At 36.8% G+C, this 22908-nt stretch overlaps 3 protein-coding genes across 4 annotated transcripts; 1 reads left to right on the plus strand and 2 right to left on the minus strand.

Annotated features, from left to right (window-relative positions):
• Window positions 1-1456: 1456 nt before the first annotated feature.
• On the minus strand, window positions 1457-15027 carry LOC6562829 (synaptotagmin-5). 2 transcript variants are annotated; one of them, XM_001989226.3, is made up of 6 exons: window positions 14702-15027; window positions 4652-4865; window positions 4139-4559; window positions 3148-3385; window positions 2188-2685; window positions 1457-1875 (listed from the first exon to the last, which is right to left on the minus strand). In XM_001989226.3, exons 2-6 carry the CDS (start codon window positions 4837-4839, stop codon window positions 1700-1702), a joined length of 1521 nt encoding a protein of 506 aa, XP_001989262.1. In that variant the 5' UTR covers window positions 4840-4865; window positions 14702-15027; the 3' UTR covers window positions 1457-1699. The 2 variants fall into 2 exon arrangements, with proteins under 2 accessions (XP_001989262.1, XP_032592467.1); XM_032736576.2 differs by lacking the exon at window positions 14702-15027 and adding an exon at window positions 5991-6178.
• A 3436-nt stretch (window positions 15028-18463) lies between these two features.
• LOC6562828 (cytochrome b5) lies at window positions 18464-19339 on the plus strand. Its single transcript, XM_001989225.3, has one exon. The coding sequence runs from the start codon at window positions 18694-18696 to the stop codon at window positions 19114-19116; it is 423 nt and encodes a 140-aa protein (XP_001989261.1). The 5' UTR covers window positions 18464-18693; the 3' UTR covers window positions 19117-19339.
• A 777-nt stretch (window positions 19340-20116) lies between these two features.
• On the minus strand, window positions 20117-22669 carry LOC6562827 (class E basic helix-loop-helix protein 22). The gene is made up of 4 exons (XM_001989224.3): window positions 22456-22669; window positions 21130-21638; window positions 20465-20578; window positions 20117-20397 (listed from the first exon to the last, which is right to left on the minus strand). The coding sequence occupies exons 2-4, from the start codon at window positions 21609-21611 to the stop codon at window positions 20268-20270; spliced, it is 726 nt and encodes a 241-aa protein (XP_001989260.1). The 5' UTR covers window positions 21612-21638; window positions 22456-22669; the 3' UTR covers window positions 20117-20267.
• Between the last annotated feature and the right edge of the window lie 239 nt (window positions 22670-22908).

Genomic DNA, 22908 nt, shown 5'->3' on the forward strand with positions numbered 1-22908 from the left:
GAAAGTGTGCTTCTAAATTGAATAAAAGCACATTTTGATTGAAAGGAAATTTGCGTTAAACTTCAGAGACACCAAAAACTCCAAGCAGTCCCTGGCTAGGACTCGGACTCGATCTCAGACTGAGTCTAATGCTTGAGACACCCACAATTTAACAAGCAATGTGGCGTCGCTTACCCCCTAACCCTCCCCCATCCCCCCTTCTCCACTTCCTAGATGTATCAGTCAATGTTGGAAAATTAGTTAAAGGCTTGGCCAAAAGCAACTTTCTTTTACGTCAAGTTGGTCAACAAGTTGCCAAGTATTTGCCAAATAAGTCAAGTTAAAAGGGACCACTGATAGGTGAGGGGCTCAGCGTTGGCGGGGGCTGATTGGGGGCATGTCAAGTCATTGAGGCCATTCCTTTTTTATTTGACTGCTTGCGGTTATAGTTGAACTTTTAAGGAACTTTAATATTAACTCTGTCTTTAACATAAGAGTAAAGATTAGGATAGGAAATTACAAAGTAAATGATATGTGTATAGATAGTCATAGTCGATGTGTGCAAATAGCTATATATATATAAAATGAATATAAAGTTAAAAATATGCGAGCATTTTCGAGTAGAGAAGTTTTTATTTGTAACCGAGAATTTTATTTGCATTAATATTTATTATATTATAATAATTACATGATTGTTGATTATTTTTAGTGCATTCAATCTAAAAATTAAACTATTGACTCTCTTTTCCCAAAGAAAAGGTGATTTGTATTACAAGTTACAGATTCATATATATATATTTATATAATAATTGTACAATCTTTCTGTATTGAGAGAAAGAAATACATTTAAGTTTTGTTCTACTTTTGTGCCCGTTTTATTTTTATTTTGCTGAAACCCAACATTTAACAAAATCCAGTTAAGTATTTAAAAATCGGAAGCTGTAAGTTTTGATTATCTACTTTTGCAGTTGTATATAATTTATATAGTGTATATATATATAATTAATATAGATTAAAGTTTATCTCTTATGGTATTTGGCTTTCAAAATCCCTTCTCATTTACTTGTATATATTCTTTAGTCATAGCTCGCAAATATAATGTATAATATATAATTGCATCTTAGGTACCCTTTGACATACATTTAGCACATTTAAGTATTTTCCATATATTTGATTATACATATGCATATGTAAATTTTTATCTTTGATTAGACGAGTAATTGATACAACGGAAAGCACATTAAGTAGTTGGTTTTTTCTTTGATAGTTGTAAATAGTTTTTGTTTTTGTGTTTGTTTCTTGCTCGCATAAAAGACAGTTCCACAAATAAATAAAGTTTCTTAAACTATAATTAATATTTTCTACATATTAAATTTAAATCAAACTGAAGAATTCTCATAAGAAAAAAAAAAACAAAAGGAAAAATAAACAAAAAATAAATAATATAAAAAAAATTGAAAAAATAACGTTTCTCAATTCAAATTTAATGTTTTCTGATTTTCTTTATATAAAATATTATTCATATCTTTGTAACTATTTTTGCGCTTAGCGTCTGCTTCAACTTCTTCTTCTTCTTCTTAAATATATATCCCTGCAAGTTACCAGATAAACTGTAGCCAAGTGAAATCCTGTTTGGAGCCTTGAAACTTTCCCCTGTGTTAGTTGAGGCGCAAACCATAGCTGCGCAACAGCTGTGTCTGTTCAGCGCTTACAGAAAGCTTTAGTGTTTGGTTGTCGTCTTCGCTGTGGCACCCAAGTTATTGGCCGGTTCGTGCAACGGCACCCACTGAGCGGTTGCGTTCTTGGCTCGAAACATCTCCTCAAAGAATATCTTCTCGTCGTGCGGCACCTCGGCCGAGCTGCCAATCAAAGCACGACCCAATATCTCATTGGAACCTGTGTTGGAAATTGCGAAAGCTTTCATTAGTCGGAATTACTTTTAGTACAGTTACAGATTCAATGCAACCCGTGTTGAATATGTAAATTAGAAAAAAACTTCCTTTGGTAAAGCTATTTATACACACAGAGAAACATTGTAAATATTGATTCATGAGCATGGATAATCTTAAATTAAGAATGGACTATATTAAAATAATATTAAAATAAAATATATTATCATATATAATTTATATATTTGCGCGCTTTTTGCACTTGAATCGATAATATTCTCTCTACTATTGTTTTCCCCATTTGTATAGTGTTGCTCACCCAAAACTCCATCGTGAATTACTGTAAACTCCAGCAGGCAATTCTTGAGCGTCTCCTTGCCCACATCGAAAGCGAGCGCCTCATTGTAAACTGGATTAACGGTATTCCGTTGCACGCCCGTCTTGCGTTTCTTTATCTTCTTGCCACTCGGCCCGAGGAGCGAGACTTTGACGTACGGATCCGATGAGTTGCGTGCATCGTCCACAATACGCAAATTTCGTGCCTTGATGAGCACAACCATCAAACGCTCCGCGGACGGCAGATAGGCCAGCGAGACCATTATATCGCCCAGATCCACCTTCATGTCCTGTGCCGAGGCCGATGTGAGTGGCGTCCACAAACTGAGCTGCTCGCTCAAATCCAATGTGGCCAGTTGCAACTTAGTGCCGCCAATGCAAACGTGCCGCGAATATGCATCGAAATCATACAAAAGAATCTCCACGCTGCGCTTATCGATGACCCCAGCGTTGACCTCGAACACAAATTGCTCATCGAAAACTGTTGAAGCAGAGCAGATTGCATAATTGCATAATTAACTTTTGTGTTAATTTAGTTATTGTTAATTTGATTTATCTTATAGTTAAATGAAGCTGTGAGCTAGAAGATTAACTAAAATCTACTTTAAAAATCAATTAAACAAAATAAAAGTTAGCGTTTTGTTGTCGAGAGAACTCGTCCAGAAGATTCCTTTATCTCAGCTTCCAAATACTTATTACACTCAGAAAAAATTGATTTATCGAACAACAAAAGCTTGGAAATCAAACATTTTTTTCTGAGATTTAGAAATGCAAGCTGTGGTTCTAAAAAACCTTTAATTTAAGAAGTTTCCTCTATATATATATTATTTAAAAGTAAAGCAATTTACGAAAATTAAAGCTATTTGTTTTGTGAGTGTAGCATTGCTGATAATGCCAAATTGTCCATATATTTTGCTCGTTTTTGATTGAAATTTCCACTCACCTGGATTGAGGGTCTTCTTGTGAATGCGCGTCTGCCAAAAGTTCTTCTTGTCGGGCAGCAAACGTATCTTGGCATAGGGATCGGCGGTGCCACTAAATTGCCGTGGCTGCAAGTTCTGTGCCTCCAGCAGACGCACATTGAGCAGACCACCAACTGGATCATAGCTGAGGCACACATGCAAGTTGCCACGCAGCTCATTCAGGGGTGCAGCGGGGCAAGCGTGTTTCGGCTGCGAGTTCTGCAAAAGTGATTTAAATTATTTTGACTAAATTCAATTAAGAAATCACAGCATTTTTGCGTGAAACAATTTGACGCTTAAATAAAACCTTAAACTTTCATACAAAGTATTACAGAAGTCAGCTTTATAAAGTGACTGAAATCTCATCCCAGACACGACACTCAACGAAATACCTTACAAATCCTTAGGGCTTTTGTTTTGACAAGTAATTTACTCTTGTGGCAAACACAGCTGAACTCACTTGGAAATTACACTGCTTTATTAAACAGATATGCAACTTGAGACACTCATCGAAAATAATACATTTTAAATTCATACTTTTTTCAATTCATAATTTTCACCATATAAGAAGTACCCCAAAAATCGAGTTCAGCAAAGGCTCAATGCCATAATCAGACTTGGGATTGGACAATCTCCATTAGTAAGAGTTAACTCAATCTCAAGGAAACACCTTGATAAACTTCAACATAACTCAAACTCAAAAAGACTTCAGATCCCTTCACGTACTACTGAGGAGGTCCCAGAGGATTATCCACTACTCTAAATCCCCACAACTCTTAGAAAGTACTTCACTACAATCAACCAATGCAAATCTAGTTTAACAAACTACTCCTGTCTAATCAATCTTTAACACTATCCAAATAATCAATCACCGTTGCAATACTATGTAAAAACTGAAACGATTTGCAGCCTGTAGCTTGTCCGATTTCCAATTTAAATTCCTATATTAGAACTGCGGTATATTTTACTCACGCTGCGATAGAGGGTCATGTCGATTTTGGTGTGATCCAGCTTGGCGTTCATGGAGGAGACCCTCGGCCGGGTGGGATTCATGGCGAGGACAACGTGCTTCTCGGAGCGGGCGATGGGCACCGATGTGGTCGAGCAGTAGGACAATGTATTCGACTTGAGACTGCCTGTGGGCGAGGTGGGTGTGGGCGTGGCCGGGGCTGAATCCAATTCGGTGGTATTGGTGGCATTGGACACCTGCTGTTGCACGGCTGCCGTTGACGATGAAGTCACCGAAGCGGGCACCCAAAAGGCCGGATCAGCATCCTCCGACTTGAGTGACGTGGGACTCAAGTTGCCCACATTATTGTGTGGGTTAAACTTGCCACCGTGTACATTATCCACATTATTATAGCCCACTGCGCCAGAGACAAGCGCCTCCCGGCTGCAAATTCCACAAATAACGCATTATACAACAAGCAACATTTTGGGGGAATTGAGTCGTGGGGGAGTGGGAAAGCAGGGAAGTTTACTTACCTTTGCTGCTCCTCATCGTTCTCGCTGGCAGATTCGAGCAGGTTCTGCTCGAACCAGTTGAGGCGATAGCGTTTCGAGCAGGTGGTGTAGAGGGCAGCACCCACCGCTGAGACAACCAGAAACGACACCGACGCATAGACGCCAATCTGCGTCAGCGACAGCTCCTCCTCACGTATAACAATATCCATCCCTCTCTCTCTCCCTCTCACTGTCTCTGTGAATGAGAGCAAATCAAAAAAAAAAATATATTTATTTTTTTATATACCTCTTAAATTTTAGATGCGTGCATATTGCGCAACTAAGTTTGTGGCCTGTGCAAAATTTAAAAGAGTCTTGCCAGGAGTTTGAGATACTTCATAAATTTATTTATTATGACTATTTTTTATTTTATTTTTTTGTCTTAAAAAGACTTTCCTTGAGTTTGGGATAGTATTATAATTATACGCTAAACCCATTCAAAATTGAGTTTGTCCTATTTCAGGAACGATATCAGCTATTATTTATTGGGTTTTAGAATATTAATAATACATAATAATAACAAACATTTAAAATAAAAGTGACAAATTAAATTATATAAAATTAAAAGTGAGAAATTAAATTGAAAGTTTAAATTGAAAGAAAAATAAATAATCAATTAAAGGATATATTAAATCTGGCGGTATTTAAATGTAAAATGTAAATCCGTAAAAAATCCAATCAAACCAAAAATTGTTAAGCGCTATTGTTAGTTTATTAATAAGCAACGTAAAAAGTTTAAATGCAAAGAGAGAGAGAGAGAGAGAGAGGGAGAGAGAAAGATAAAGAGTGAGACATAAAATAAGTTAAGCAATTCCCTGAAACTTTGGAGTCAGGTAAGATTACACAGAGCTAAGTTTTCTCACACTCACATCTATCAAGTGCTTTGTTCTATAACTTGTATTTAAGTTGATGTAAAAAGAAATACTTACATTGTTCTTAACAAAGGCTTTAATTGCTTTTCGCCTTAATTTGAGTGGGTCAATTGTGCTACACAAAAACAAACATGCATAGGACAATAATCAAAGTTCCAAGAATATACAAATAAATATTTATTCGGCAATATATATATATAAATATATTTATATATATGAATGTGCTTTCATTTGGCAAGAGAAAAATACAAATTCTTTTAGCTGTAGTATAAAAAGTAAGAACCCAATTAGTTGGTGTCCTGCACAGGTTAATGGCAACACAACTACTTGGGCATAAAAGTTTCATTAACAAAGGTCAGCGCATAAAAGACTGAGGAGGCACCCTATGAATAAATCAAGGTAGCGCAGTCAAAGTAAAAACTCCCCTCAACCCACCCTTATCCACTTACCCCACTCCCTTAGGCCAAGGGAAACCCGCTCAGGCGTACTCAGTTTTTTTGGCTTATTAATTGCGCTGCTTGAGGCAGCTTCCTTTGGACTAGGAAGCAGGACCTGCTTTGGACTGACGTGCACGTGCTGGCGTCTTGAGGCAAGGCCTGTCTGCCACAAAGCTGGCACTGGCAGCGGCAGCAGGTGGCAAGCAGGTGGCAAGCAGGTGGCTTGTTGGTAATTAGCTGTGCCAAAGTGAGCAACTTTAGGCGGGCTGAAAAACAATTGCTGTCAAATTGAAGCAAACAAAAAGTGAATAAGCAAAGCCCGCTGATAACAACTTTTCAAGCTCGACAAATTTATTGCCTCATCCTGTTAATTAATAAACACTTTGAACCTTAACCGTAAAACCTTTTGCCCCTTTTTGCTTCTGTTATTTCACACTTCTTGTCTCTCTCTCTCTCTCTCTCGCTTTTTGGCCAATTTGTTCTGGAGTTGCTTATTTATTTATGACAACTTTTTGCTTGTCAGCAAATGGAATTGCAATTGAATGAGGTGCACGTCCCGTGTGTGTGTGGGTGTGGGTGTAGATGTGTGTGTGGGAAGTTCATGCTGAGGTCGTGCCTTAATGATTTATAAGATGGGTCTTTGGCCGAATGATTTATGCTTTTCTTAAAGCTTCATTTTTCATTTGAACCTCGGCCAAAAAGCCAAAAATACCCAGCAAAATCATAAATTTAATTATTTGGCTTCTAGCCGACGTAACCAAGAGAGAAACGAGTTGGGCTTAGCCGACTGTAAAATACTCTGTTGCCAGAGACCAAAAACATGAGACAAAGAAACTTCAGATGATAGATCGATAATGGTAACTATAATCCTTGAAATCCTTTTTGGTAAGTGTGACCAGAAAATTGATTGTGCAATTTTAGGAGTAGGTTCACAGCAATCTACCTTCCTTGTATAGCAATTCTAGAGAGAGGAATGAGCTCTTTCCTAGCTCTATTGTAAAGGATATAGGTGTTATTTTTGTGGTAACGGCAGTAGAATAGCCTAAAAGGTTTTTAAGAATGGTAGGATGAGGTTCTTGGCAACTATCTCCTTTACCTCTAAAATTGAGGCCGGGATATTCGTATATGCGAATTAATTGAGTAAGTCTAGAACAATCTAGTTTCCAAATTTGCTTAGAAATTGTACCACACTTGTGGTTTAATCGATTCGCACTTATCGATGTTATCGATTTCCCAATTTATGTAATTAAAACATATTATAAAAAGAATATACTCTTATCATTTCATTGGCAGAGTATAATGTGGTTAACCTTTCCATATTTTAAAATGTTCTCTCGTCTTGCTCGTAAAACATTTATGCTATTGCACATTTAAAATAATTTAATAACATGATGAATAAATGCCTTTAGTTAATAATTTCATCAACATTATCCAAAATTAAATGCGAGTTAGAAAATGATTTACTTGTAATAAAAATTTGAAATAATACTGTACATTTTTGCACTATTTGATGCATTTTATCAAATAATTATTTTATGTTCCGTATTTTATTTGTATTTTTTATTAAAGTCAACAACAAGTTGTCTACATCCATCAATCAATCAGTTAACCCCAAAGGCATAATTTTTCCCAATGCGCCTGGGTTAAATTGAGGCTCCTCGCATCGCAAATAAATCTCGGCTAAACCAATCATGTCAAATTGATCGGATCGTGGGCGGGCCGCTGTAAATCGATGTCAAGCGAGCATAAACCAAGCCCTCCTCCAATCCTCCTTCTCCTTCAACAGCTATCACATCCCACACTAGTTGCTCACATGTCAGGTTTTCGCCATTTCTGACGAATCGCACATGTGTCGCAGTTTATATGTGTCGAGGCGTACTTTAATGCATTTTAGAACCTTTTAGCTGGAAATGTTTTTTTGGTTGCCATATATATGTATATGCATATACATATATATATTTATATTATGGTTATATATTGTGCTGCCGAGCAGTTTATGACAGTTGCCATAAATTTAAATGTTGTTTTGTGGCTTTTGGCATTGTGGCGGCATTGTTGCTCTGGCTTTATAAACAATTTGCAGGCTTTTATCACATTTTCACTTTTGCTGGACAGACGGAGGGACAGACAGGCAGACAGATAAGAGCCACTATTTCCGCTCCGGACAAAGTCAAGGGCAGTTGAGCAGCTGGCCAGCTCTGGCTGTCAGCCTCGTTGAATTTATTGACTCGCTGACTAAAATTAATTTTATCTAATCGATAAGCTGTTCGGAGGGGGATGGGGAGGAATGGGACCCCCAGCCACAAGTTGGGTTCCACGTGCCTCGTTTCTGATTCGAATTTTCATTCAGCTTCGCTGGCAAATTTCGAAACACAACTTTTTCGCTTTTCATCAAGGAATAGAATTTTGCCAACGGCAAGTGACATCAAATTGCACAATTATGGTCCAAATTATGCTCATTAGTCTAATGAAGTGTTTTGTCATACAAAGTAGCGACCCTCAGCAATCAGTCCACCTCCCACTTGTTTCCAGCTGCTACAAGTCTGTCCATCAAAGCAAACCCTACATTTAATGGGAACAGGCATTTCTAGCCAGTGAAATGTTTTAACTAAACAATTTGTGGCTTTTTGCTTATTGCATTAGAATTCAAAAATTGAGGCAGGCACTGCGAAGGATATAGATATCAATATTGTTAAGTTAAGTCACACACTAATTTAAATATACGACTGCCAGAAGTAACATATTTTATTTGAGTGCACTCGCACAGAAATTGATTTTAAAACACACTTAGAAATGCTCTCTGCAAAAATTTTGTAACTAGAGGAAAAAATATTTTTTTATGAATATTTTAAAATTGAGAAAATAGTTGTGAAAAAACTCAGTAGTAAAAAGGTAATGAATTCTGTGTTAAAACGGCGGAAAGAGTGGATGAGTGGAACTGAAAGTAGGGCATTGGACCACAGCAGAGCTTAGTGGAATAGCAGGAGAGGGAGGTGAATATAGTAGGAATGTAGGATGCAGAAGGGACTGTAGGATTAATTGAGCACGAGTGGTCTAGGACAGAGGTGAGCTATGAATTGTATCTGTGGTCGACTCTGGTCTCGGATCAGCAGTGTTTGAGAGGGGGATTAAAATGGTTGGACAGGAGCATGGAGGGAGAAGTTGTTTTACTCCTAGCATGAAACTTTCACAAGAGACAATTGCTATTATTATGTTTACTAATGTACACATTAAAAAGTTTACAGCTTCTTTGGTCGAAAGCATTGTCATAATTTGATTAGCGCCAATAAGCAGCTTTAATCAGCTTACAGAATTGTTTAAAAGCAGATAAGCGTTTTTTTTTTTACGAAATTTGTTCGTAAGACTTAGAAACAGCACAGTTGTTGTTGAATTGAGGAGAGATAAGAAGTATAGTATAATATTAGGGTGAGTAGAAGGATTTGTTGGTTAAGAGGGACAATTTGTATTGTACAGGATTACGATGGCATATTTGGAGGGTGAGTTGGAGAGTATGAGAAGTGGAGGATTATAAGTAGAATATAAGTAGAAGAAGAGAAGAGAAGTAGTTGTTTAGGAAGACAAAGATTGATAAATACTGAGGGGTGATTTTCGTTTATATATTATATTATCTATAAATTAAAAAGTTTCGCTGAGTTAAGTAGGATAAAGTAGGAATCTAGGGAGAAATAGAGGTGTCATACAAAAACTCTAACAAAAGAGAATCGTTAAGAAAATATTTGACACAATGTTGCTTAAATTATTATGCAAGTTTTAAGATCCAGAGAGAGTAATAATAGTGAAATTCTACGCAGTTTAGCGAATTCTATAAAATAGAATAGTAGAAGTAAAGAAGATTTAAAATAAAATTGTGGCAAATATTTTTTAACGAATATCTTTTTGTAGTAAAAAAGAGCTTGCTGAAAACTCTCCTCCACTTTTACCATCCTAATTATATTCATATATGTAGAAAGTTTACGGCTTGTTTGCTGGAGCGCAATGATATAATTAGATTACCGCGCTTTGAGTGTCGCACCACAAGCAGAGCATGTCCTGCAGACCCAAAGGAGCAGCACAGAAAACAGCTGCCACATCAGCTCAGTTCAGCTATTTCATTTTCACTTTTCTCCCACACACACAGACATTCACACACTGTCACACACCATAAACGACTTGCCACACGAATGTGGCACAAAGGTGTGAACGTGAGAATTTTATCCTTTGGCTCAAAGCTGATACCAGCCACAAATAGGTGGCGTTAAGTATACGCCCAAGTAGACTACAAAGTTGATAAAAGCTTCAAAGACTTTTGTCTGTGTGTATGTGTGTGTGTGTGTGTGTGTAGAAAAGCAGCCAGCAGGCAACAACAAACAACAACAATCTAGCCATCAGCAATTTGTAATGCTGCTATAATGATATGGACTCACATCAACATCAACATCAACAACAACATCATTATCTGTCTGAACTTGTCGCTTAGTCTGTTAATATGTTGCTGACATGGCCAGCAGATTGTTTCTGTTTTTATTTTTTGCGTGTTGTTCAGTTTGCTAGGCGAGTTGATTATTTGCCAGCCACTGGCATTGACTTTGCGCTCTGCCATTACTGAATATTCCCTTGCCACGACAAGCATCAATGACAACAACAACAATAACAACAACAACTGACTGAATGTCTGTCTGACTGGTGGCTGTCCATAGACTTGTGTAATTAGCAGCCAATGAATATTTATGGCTTGTTGGATTTGAAGGCTATTCCTTATTCCTAAGTGACATAAGCAGCTAATGCCACAAGCAGATGTATACATTTGCTGTATCTCCGCTAAATGTCAAGCAGATATATATAAATATATATATCTATTCTCTGTATTACCGGTAAATGCTAAGCAGATATATGTGTTTGCTATAGGTGCCATTAGATGCCAACATCAGCAGAATTCCAACACATTTTATGCTGCCTACTTATTGGGGCAGCAAGAAATTCAATTTTGCAACAATTTGGCGAAAAATGGAACATTTATTTAAGAAATTCAATTAGGGTTCAATTTGAACAACAATGTAAATAGGTATGCTGATAATAAAATATGTGTGCCTTGTACAGTGAATACCTGCAGTTAACATTTTGACTAGAACTTTCTATCATGAAACCTGAATTCATTTAAAAATGGTCAAAAAAGGGGAAAAGTATGTTGCAGATGGAAGGAAGCATCTGCGAGCATATAAGCTGTGTATATTCTTGAAGAGCATCAAAAGCCATTTCAAGATGCCTGTCGGCATCCGTAGATTTAGAATAGAGCCTTTTTAATTTTTAGATAACACTCTCTGATATAAGTCGATAAAATATGCCAGCCGACTCTGTATTTAAAAGCTATATACAGGGTATACAAGGTATATTCCCAGTTGAGCACTCGAGCATTCTAATTTAGTTTGTTGTGCTTCACAAATATATGTGTAAATTGGATTCCCAAAAGTGACTAGGTCTCTGACCGTTTATTCCCCAAAAAACTTTGCCACTTTATTAAGCTTGACAATCTCGTCTTGCTGAAAAGTAAAAAGTTTTCCATTGATTGTCGGCCGTGTCAAAAACAGGCAACAACTTTAACAAATGCGATGAAGGCAAAAGAAAATAAAATGAAAAGGGAAAACTGATTCCACGAAAATATCATGCAATGAAATACGAATGCCCTTAATGGGCAACAAGCATATGTAAATATAACAATCTACCACGGGCCATTAAACAAAGGAAATTGAACACAGAAACAAAGACAGACCAAAAAAATAACAACAAAATCTTGTCAAAAGCAAGATAAACAGCAATTTAATAGTAAGGCTACCAAGATAAACAAAATGAGAGACATTAATAGCTTTGCTAACAGTTAAATACCCTAATGCCTAATGCCACATGCATCAAATATTGATACAAATTATGGGGGCAAGTTACACTCTGCCCAAATTAAAGTCAATTTTGTTAAACTGTAATTAACATTTTTGATAAGATTATTTAATTATGCTTAAAGCTAATTGAATAAACAATTACTCACACTTCAATATTAGTAGAAAACTTTTTATGCCAATTAAAAAACGGGTGAGTTTAAGGCGAGAGTCAATTAAAGGCACTGCTTTAAAGGAAAATTATTTAAGAAGACGATTTTGAAATGCAGCACTATACTCGAAAAAATGCGATGGAATCTAAGGCTGTAATTGTTAATCAGTTTTTATGTTATAATGAAAAGGATCCATCCAAAAATGTCAGAGTACATCTGCATTTTTGAAATAAATAGAATGGAAAGATTTGAAAAAAGGTTTATTAGCAGATATGCTAATGTATCCTTTTAATGTATTTCCTCTCGCAGTTTTATGGCTCCTTTCTGCAAGTATTATCGTTGTCCCATTTAAGACAGCATCACAGTGTTGGTTAACACATTCACACACACTGTTACACACACCATTGCATACAGTTAAAACACTATGCTGCTGGCAGAGTATTAAGAAACTTGATCATTAAAGCGCAATATGCCCGGACACTTGTTGTTTGCACATAAGGTAACAAAGAGAATAAGAAGTGGGCTATTAGCACACACATACACACACACACACACGCACACACACACACAGACAGGCACACACTTAAACGAGCGCTTGGGGCCATGTGTGTATTTGTGTGCATGTTGAAAGGCAAAAGTTGCAGCCTCAATTTTGTGATGCCTGCTGCCAATAACTCAGCATGTCAACAAATATTGAGCAGCTGCCTCCAGCGTTGACCTTCGCTTCCCCATCTCGCCATCCCCATCACACCCGTCTTCCTTGGCTCACCCTCACTTTTTATTGATGTCACGCGCCAGGCTATCAAAGTCCTTGCAGCATTCTATTTTTTTTTTGCATTAAAAATGCATTAATCCGAGACAAGTGATAAATATTCATGGGTCTGCAGAGTTGAGTATTACTATATCTATTTTATATGAATGCAATTTGCAATTGCAGCCTAAAGTGCAATATTTTATCATACACTCTGCTTTTTCCCTACAGAAGGTCTGTTTGCGGGTAGGTGTGTTTCTGTGTGAGTGTGTCTACATAGACATGTGTGTGTTGTGTGTGTGTGTCAGTGAGTGTAAGTTACAAGGGCGTGTTCGTGTTTGAGTGGCCAGGGCCAAGGTAAACACTAAATGCGCTCTCAGCTCGAGGCCAGCTTTCATTGTTTTCCAACACAAATCTCCGCCAAACATGTACACTAAATTCTAACGGGACTTAAACGGCGTGCCACAAATGTTAAGCTAAATGTGGGCGTTGAATAATATTTGTCTTTTCCGCCCAGTCACCTGCCTGTCTCGCAAGTGTGACGTCTCCTCAAAGTCGGAAATAAAACAATGTAGAACATATAAATTATCAAATGAAAATGTGAAAAATATTTCTTAATATGCCCTGACTACAGATATTACGGGTATAATAAAAGGAAGCATCTCCGAGATGATAAAGTATATATAAAGTAGATAATAATCAAGCCATACGAGCCATCAATGGCTGTATGATCAAACCGAGAGACTATTAGATTAGATACTTCCTGAAAGATTATTTATTTATTATTTATTTCCGAATTATCGATTCAAATCGATTACAACAATTTTGAATATTTATCGGGAAATCGGGAAATCTTTACATGCATACATATATACATCCACATAATGAGTTGGGGAAAATATTGTATTTCAGCGCGCCTCACCGACGAGCACTCGCGACTAGCCGCCGGGGAGTTTATGAATTGGCTATCAATTTTGTCAACGTGGGCCACGGTGCGTATGCGTGTTGCATGAACTCATGAATCCCCAATCAAACTGATAAATATTCAATTATTTTTGTGACTCTGGGCAGCTCAATGTGCACTTTGTTTCTATTAGAAGCTAAGCCTTTTCAATTAATTGGAATTAAACTTTAATGGACTCAAAATAAAGCTGCTGTGCTAATAAATCAATTTTTGCAGAGAATCGAACGTTTTTTATTAAGAAAATTGTTGTCTTTGTCAGAGGAAATTTATGAAAACATATGCTTCAAGTTCTTTAATTCAATAAACTTAAGATAAATGACTTGAAAATAAGTAGAAAGGTTAAACAAACTTTGCAAGTTATATGATATAGTATCATATGTGAGATGCGTATTAGTAAAGTTTTCACCACAAAAACTCATTTTCCTATCTGACCAGATCTGAATTATGTTTTGCCCGTTGCAAAGAGATGTACATATGTCAAGTTTCATCAAGATAGATAGATAGATAGATATGGAACTCAGTAACTTGTTCCAATTTAGTCAAGGTATAAATGTGGAATCCAATAATTATTTTCACTAATAGTTCGAGGTTACACAATATAGCACGTAGTTGGGTTAATTAATGTACATAAGTAAATATATAAGCCCACTTCTTAGAATATAGCACGTAGTCAGGTTCCTTAATATATATAAATGAGTATATAAGCGCTCTGATATGGCACGTATTCAATTTCATTAATTTGTCATTATTTTGTTATATTAAACGATAACCGTTTTGTCTCTTTAAGGACTCTAAGACCACAAAAATGTTTGCCACAATCGATGTCATTATTCGCTTCAGCTGATGGAAAAACATATTGTGTGAATTATTTTTAATCTCCCCATTCAAAAACCATTAGATTTAAAACTCAATTTTACACTTGAAGGATTTCCACACAATATATTTCAGCTTGCAGCTTTAACACTTACCAGTTATTTGTGCTTGTTTAGCAATGTGTTACAAACACACACATACACACACACACACACACACGCACACCCAGTCAGAGGGACAAGCTAAACAATTTATGTTCTCGGAATTGCTGCACGCAAATGTTATTCGCAACAATATGTTGACTTATCCTGCCGCTCGACGTGTCGTATGCGCAATATGCTCTAAAAGCAATCACCAAAGCCCGGCATTCTGCTCGTATTTGGAAAACCGTTTTCAAAGTAATTTAGTTAGTTGTCTGCGTGCATCAATATTTAATTGTATTAGTTCAGAGACAGAGCACTTTGTTAAACGATATTTCAATATATATATAACTTTATATATATTTTTCTGATGCGTCTCGAGAGCAGCAACAACTTGGCCAACGCGTTGCTCAAACTCGACTGTGTTGTTGTTCGCCAAAATATTACACACAGTTCCATTTTGCTGTTGATTCCCACACACACACACACACACACACATACACCAGCACACAAACACACAGACTTACACCTAGTCAGAAAGTTTCGCTTCCTATCTGTTAGCAGTTGCTCTTATCAGAGATAAGCTATTAATATATATATATTTTTTTTATTTGTGAGATTTCTATAAATGTTTTTCAATTCATTATCTTTTGGTTTAGTATAATTTTCCTTAATATATATCATAAACCGGCATTTTTTTGATTTTGAACGCAAAAGAATATGCAACGTTTGTTGTGAGTGCGAAAAGTTTGCGGCAAAAGCTTCGGTGCACAAGCAACAGCTGCCTCATTAGTCAAAAGCTCGCTCACGACCAAGCCAATTGTTGCTCAATGTCAACAACTGGCTGCTGTCGCAAGCTCGTCAAGGAAAACAGAAAGCTTTGCTGTTAACAGTTACGATTGGCGTTGCCACAGGTGCGCAAATTAGTGATTTCTTTATTATTTATTTGTTATTATACTTTTGTTAGAAATGACTGAACGATTTGAAGAATTTATCTCAGCTTAGACTTATGCTTTTTAGGAATTAATATATAAATTAATAAACTTATGTAGTTTATGTAGTGAAATTTTAGTCCATGATATATTTCCTAGTCGTTAGAGAAGGACATTTATTTCTTGTTTACAGACTCTGCAACATTTTTTTCACATAAATTAGGCATGGGAAAACACGTTAAATTAAAAACAAAACAAATTTTTAGAACAACTTTGTATGCCAACTAAGAAAAGATTGAGATTAAGGTGCGATTCCATTAAAGGCACCGCGCTTAAGGAGAACATTAGTTAAGAAAATTGCTTCGAAATGCAACAATAAGAGTTTTTAGGCATCCAGATTTGTTAGTCACCTAAATATAGAATCAATACGTAGATACTTTGCTTGACACGCTGAGCTGCACGTTATTTATAACCTTGAACTTGTATTAGTAATGTTTGTCAGTCAATCCCATTAATGTACAAACTGCTGCTCTGAAATTGATTTATTCGCACGCTATTGATAAGGGGACTTATTCAATTTGCAGCAAGCAATACGTCTATGATTATTAAACTTTAGATTTGATAGCATTGCTGGGCTTCTAAAAAACTTGATGGGCGGATTCGATCCAGCTTATGTAGAAATGTTTACAGGATATGTCATCATCAAAACGTCTTAATTACTTATTTCTTAGACAGTCGTGTCTTCGAATACACGACCCAGATTAAGACGAAATAAAAATACCCGGATTAAAAAAATAGACTGCAGACCCAATTAAAAAGAAATTTGAAATTGTTATACCATTTTTTTTATAACTTTTTAATCTGATACCAAGTAGACACATAAAAAATGGAACACTTGGTTGGCTTTTGCATTATCTCAAGTTCAAACGTATGATGAAATATGATATGCATGGCGTTTGCCAAACACACACAAACAAATGCTCGTGTCGACCTCTAAGTCAAAGTCAAGTCGCGTAACCCACTTAAAAACGCACACACACACACGTACACACACACACACACACACACACACACGCGCAATCATCGCTTAATACTTTCGATTATACATCTAATTACGCATTGAGCTAATTGCGGTCGGTTGTGCGAAGTTCGATGTTGATCTTAACATTGCCAACCCATATCAAATTGCCTCAGTTATAACACTCGACTATAGACAATTGCGCACATTATTCATGTTATATTACATCCACTTATTGTTCATAATATTTTGCACATTTTCTTCAAGAATCAATAATATTTTTCAGCAATTTTTAATCTGTATAAAAATATTTATTTATTTATTATTTATATATATTTACATATAAGTCAAATTGAATTTTAAGAATGTTATATTTAACTCTACTTTAAGTTCAATTTGTGCAGGGTATACAATAAATGAATTCATTAACAATTTTTAATTAACATGCAGCTGCTTCTTGGGACAGTTCCAAAAAACATTTATAGTTCAATGAAAAATCATAGATTACTTTCCTATGTGTGTCAAACAAAATGTTTGTGCCCATTTCGATGTGCGTCACAATTTTTTTGAGAAATCCGGCTGAAGCCAGTTGGTAATCAACTTTGAGTTCTGAGCTCGTGTTCTTTGTGCTTACAAGTTTAATTTGCCTAAGAAGACACAAGTGAACTCTTGGGGCGATATTTCAAATGCTGAGACAGCTAATAACATTTGAATAATCTCAGCCAGAGTTCAATTTGGTATTTTTGTGCTCGACGAACAAATAATAATCAGTAATATGTATATTCTACATCATTTATATTTATTTATACTCCATTAACCTTTCGCAATTATTTACGTCATTATTTGCAGCATGCAATTCATCAGAATGCAATGATAATAATCGAAGGTGATTGACTTTTAAACCTTGTGTACTTAGCGTAAAACTCAATTAATAATTTCAACTCACGCGTACTTGAAATGCTCGACTAAATGGTATCTAGTATATTTAAGTGTGTGGCATGCTACACTCTCAGCTGTCCTGTAATTATTTGTATGCGTGTTTCCTTCGCATTCAGAAATATTTAACTCGTATATTTATCGAAATTGCATTCCACAACTCAACTTACAGTTAATATTGATATTCATTGTAGTTTATTGTACAGTCTCTACAGATCAAGAACATATTGACTTTATGGATGTGGAGATGCCTCCTTCTGTCTGTTACATACACTTGCTCGACTTCAAAACACCCGTTTCACTGATTTTCAAGGCTTTCAGGGTATAGTATGAACAACCTTCTTTACTTTTTCTTTTTTTTTTTTGTATGTTTCCCTCTGAATTTCTGAATGAGACGAGTTTATATAATACATAAAATTGAAAAAACAATTGTTCATTTTGAAAATACGGATGAACAGCGTCGAGTATATTGTCTTCCTATTTCCTATTTTCATTCAGATTCTTAAGAAAGCATTTTGGTTTGAGATTGAAAACTTATAAATAATTGCGTTAGTCACAAGGCAGTCACAAATTATTAACTATTGGTTTATATTTCTTTATTTTATTTTCTTGAATAAAATTCACAATTTTATTTTTAGAATGATTATTTTTGTAAAACGAGATTATATATTATCTTCCATATTGTAATCATAAGTCGCATATGTGACGTCTTCTTTGGAGGCTCTAACTTGAAACTAATTCCAACACAAGTATTTGTGTAACAAATCTGTCTGGCTGTGGTCAACTTCGATCGACGTTGGCAAGTGAAGGGAAGCCTTATCAGCGCTCGATGCTTGGCAAAGATTCACGTGTTGTCACTTATAAAGTGATTACAGCTGCCAGCGAGACCCACACTCGATTGCCAGTAGCCACATGAGGCGCAACTAAACCGGACTGGAACACAACTCAAACACCAAACAAAAGCGAGAGAGAGAAAGAGAGACAGAGTGAGAGAGAGAGAGAGAGACTTTGACTAGTGGACGCTCCAATTGACACGCAAAGTGACGTCACGCTGCGATAGTAGTTGTAGTAGTAATAGTAAAAGTGAAAGTCTAGACGAGAAACACAAAACCGGAATCAAAATGTCATCGGCATTGACAAATCTGTTGCAAACGCTGCGCCTTGGACCTCTGACCCCGTCCATCAAATCGAAGCCGGGCTCGGATCTGATTATGATCGAGAAAACCAAAGCGAAACTGGAAGTGAAATTGGTGCCGGAAATCACATTGGAGGAGGTGGCACATCACGACAGCTATGACGATTGCTGGATTGTGATCTATGATCGGGTCTACGATGTGACACACTTCCTGCGCGAACATCCTGGCGGCGACGATGTCATCATGGATCATGCCGGACGAGATGCGACAATTGCATTCCATGGCACCGGCCACTCCCGTCATGCAGTCGAGCAAATGCGTCAATTCCTCATCGGTGAACTGCCCGCCGCACAGCGCATCTTTCGCACCAGCAAGCACCGGATCCTCTCCTCGGGCATACCAGAGTGATGTGATGTGATGTGATCTGATGTGATGTGAAACAACAACTAAATACTTCCTAACTGAATTGTCAGCCGTCCGAATTTCTTCCTTTTATTTGTTTTGTGTTTATTTATTTTGCATTCTGTGTAATACCATATTATTTAGCTTTTACTCTTTAATCTGTGTTTTTCACGTTCAACTAAATATAGTATAATATTTGCATAAGCATTTTATAGACTTGCTACACAGATTACATTGTTTTTGTTATTGCCGTTTTCGATGTGGCTGCACATTTTTGTTGTTTTGAGTACTTAAGTCTGGCTGTGCCAAATGTTTTCAATATTAAATGTTTATTAATCCCAAACAAAATGCATTCAACAGCGCTTTGCAATGCAAATCACTTGTTTTGTGAATGTCTACGGGAAATGTCGAAGATACGTTTTATAGCCACTCCGATCAGCATCGAAAGACGAGTGTATATAACTCGTCTGTCCTCATATACTATATACCAATAATTTGAATAAGCACACTTTTGCTGCAGTATTGTTTAAACCAGGCCTACACTGCCATGGAAAGGCCTCTTTCAGTAGAACATTTTAACACAACGAATACATTTCAGTTGTCAAAAATTGCATTATTCTCATAATATTCCACAGTCCAAGTCAAGATCAGTTCAGTTTTGACAAAGGTAGAGCCCGACTCTGAATGCAATTCAAAATAGTAGAAATGCGCCAAGTTGCACATTATTTGCCAACGTTTCCAATTCTAATCTTAAATCTTAAAACTAACTCGCAAATACTTGAATATCATAACAAAAAAAAACAAAAAACAAAAAACAAAAAATAACAAAAAAATAGTTAACGTCAGCATTACCATTCAGAATTGTTTTCGAATAGAGTCTGCTACTTAGTATTGTTGTTCATGAACGTATATTTATTTGTCGTACTGATTATAGTCATCTTAAAATCTATACAGACATTATCATTAAGTATGTAAATGCATAAAAGGAATGCTTATATTTATAAAAGAACTAAATATCACTTAACACATTTGCTCAACCTCTCTTCTCATGACTAGTACACAAATTGACTTCAATATATATATATATACACATATATATATATATATATTCGTATTGCTTCTCTAATTAATTGGCCTTTGCTCGTTGCGAGCATTATTTAACTGCTGCCACTTGTTGGTGGCTCATTGTGAGGTCCTTGCAACAGCGCCTGCAACTTGGCCGCTGCCGGAAATGCGCCCAAATCCAAAGGAGCTGCTCCCGTAGTGCTTTGTATATATGCGAGTAGTCTGAAAATGCAAATGCAAAGCTCATTCATGATTTCATTCGGATAGTCGGTTTTAGGGGTTTGTTTACCTGCGTAGCTCCTCCAGCGCATTCTGCTGCATCAGTATATAGTTCTTGGCCAGCAGCAGGGTGGCAATTTTGGATAGTTTACGCACTGAGGGTGAGTGCGCATAGGGAATCACACTGCAAATAAATAAATATATAAATCAATATATATATATCTATATATAAATATGAACAAGTTGAGGGCGCTCAACTAGGGAATACCCTGACACAGATGTTAAATACATAGTTTGTAGTTTGTATAAAAAACCAACGTTTACCATCGATCAAAAATATGTCTGGGTACTTTATATATCAAGTAGAAGGCTATATCTTAACAATTGTGTCGTTAATTGTCATTGGAAATCGATTTGTATCGATATTCGGGAAGCGTTGAAAGTTATCGATAAATCAAAACAAACTTTGTGTTTGGTTTACAAGAACTTAAATGCCAAATTTGAAGTCTCTAATATTTATATACTCTGCTATCAGCTTATCCAGGCAGACGAACAGACGGACATTGCTAAATCGATTCAACTTTTGATGCTGATCAAGAATATATACAGTTAATGGGGCTCGGGATGCTTACTTCTGCCAATTACATACTTTTACTAAACATCTTTAAGCATTTTGAAGGGTTCGCAGTATAATCATGAAGTACTCCACTATATATATATATTTATCTGTTTTACCTTCGCAACTCGTCCAGGGCATCATTCAAATCGTGCATTCTTCTGCGCTCCCTGGCATTGATATTCAGTCGCACCGTTTTGCCCTGACGATTCTTTTGCTTGCCACCATTGGCACCACTGCCACCCGGGCCACCGGACAGAGCACTGCCAATGCTGGACATGGCCGCTGTGGTGGTACCACCGCTGATTGCTGCAATTGCCATAGCAGTAGGACTCAGCGGCTTATCCGCCGCACTCGGTCCCGGCTTATTCTCATCCGTGGACGTCTGCTGCTGCTGCTGGGACATGCCCATGCCTTGGGCATAGAAGCCGCCCAGACCCACCGAGCCGAGTGGTGTGCGACGTCCGGGCACACTCTGCGGCGGACTGGCCGTAGGGGCGGGATGTCCGTGTGCCCCAAGCATATTGGCCGTGGGCGGGATCGGCATGTGTCCATGGCCAGGCAGTCCAGGAAATCCAAATGCCAAATTCGAAGGATCCATTTGAAAAATCACGTCTTGTTTTTAACCCTGCAAGTGCAAAAAATACCCTTTTAAAGGCAGAACTGGCTGAAGTGTGTGTAATTTGAGGGTAGTCGCCACAGCAGGGTTGTCAACACAGTCAATGCTCCAGTTGCGCTGCCATCTGGCGGTCAGTTAAGCAAGCTTCTGCATGCACAAAGTCTGCAACAGATGGCGCTGTGTGTGTGAACGAATTTTTAAATAAAATATCAAGTAGATTTATAAGTTACTTGATATACTTTGCTGGTTTGCTTGAACTATTCAATAGTAATTGATTTGTGTGTTTAATATTATTATAATTTGACTAGTATTATTATGGTAGATATCAAATATAGATTATTTTTGTATTCAAGTTACTATTGTAGATTTTTCCTTTTTTTTCATATTTATTTCAGAGTTTGTTAATTCAATTAAAATTATAACTCACTTGCTTTTAAATAGATATTAAAATAAAACTTTATGTTATTTATTTATTATACAAATAATTAACTAGTTTTTAATACTTTTAATTTAATTGAATTCAATATTAAATTATGATATACTTCAGTTATTCAATTTATTTTTGTCCACTTTAACTTATTCATAGCTATTATAAATGAATTATTGGCTTCACTTTGAACTCGGCTCATATCAAAATAACTATGCCACACTTTAAGGATTATTTATTTAAATGAACCGCAAATCACAATCACAATACAAGTGCCGCAGCAGAGCGAGACGGCAATATGGAAACATAAATATCCATATATATATATATATATATATATATATATATATATATATATATATAAATATATGTGTAAAGTATATATTAAAAGACACGCACCACAAAATTAAAATGCTGCCGTTGCCGTTGATGCTGTGGCAGGATTCGAATTCGATGCGCGAGTGAGTGTGAGTGGTGAGTGGCAGTGGCAGTGCCAGTGCCAGGAGTTGCGGGTGCCGGCCAAAACAACACAGCACACAACCGCGATTTTGTGGTGTATATGCCAACTTATAACGTATAACGATTTTTCCAATTTTTCGCTGCTGCTGCTGCTTTTGCTGCTGCTGTTGCTGCTGCTGCCAACGCCAGCAACGCAGCTCCGATTATAATTTTTGTGCCTCGCCGTCGCCGACGTCTGCGTTGCCTGGTGTTAATCTCAGCAGTGAAAGAATATTACGAGCACACTTACAACACACACACACAAACACAAACACACACACACACAGATACACACACTCATCAACACACACACAAATGAAATGTGTAAATGTGTGCCGCTCTGGTCTCTGGCGT

Source organism: Drosophila grimshawi, unplaced genomic scaffold (genome assembly GCF_018153295.1).
Source record: "Drosophila grimshawi isolate 15287-2541.00 unplaced genomic scaffold, ASM1815329v1 contig_1377, whole genome shotgun sequence".
Taxonomy (NCBI): Eukaryota; Metazoa; Arthropoda; class Insecta; order Diptera; family Drosophilidae; genus Drosophila; species Drosophila grimshawi.

Bases quoted from the DNA above. Each gene is read 5' to 3' on its own strand.
- LOC6562829 (XM_001989226.3), bottom strand. From the start codon at position 4,839: ATGGATATTGTTATACGTGAGGAGGAGCTGTCGCTGACGCAGATTGGC. The intron at 2,686-3,147 runs GTGAGTGGAAAT...CTGCTTCAACAG, and splicing joins CAAGAAGACCCTCAATCCAG to TTTTCGATGAGCAATTTGTG. The intron at 1,876-2,187 runs GTGAGCAACACT...TTTCCAACACAG, and splicing joins AATTCACGATGGAGTTTTGG to GTTCCAATGAGATATTGGGT.
- LOC6562828 (XM_001989225.3), top strand. From the start codon at position 18,694: ATGTCATCGGCATTGACAAATCTGTTGCAAACGCTGCGCCTTGGACCT.
- LOC6562827 (XM_001989224.3), bottom strand. From the start codon at position 21,611: ATGGATCCTTCGAATTTGGCATTTGGATTTCCTGGACTGCCTGGCCAT. The intron at 20,579-21,129 runs GTAAAACAGATA...ATTTATTTGCAG, and splicing joins GCCCTGGACGAGTTGCGAAG to TGTGATTCCCTATGCGCACT. The intron at 20,398-20,464 runs GTAAACAAACCC...TTGCATTTTCAG, and splicing joins GCGCTGGAGGAGCTACGCAG to ACTACTCGCATATATACAAA.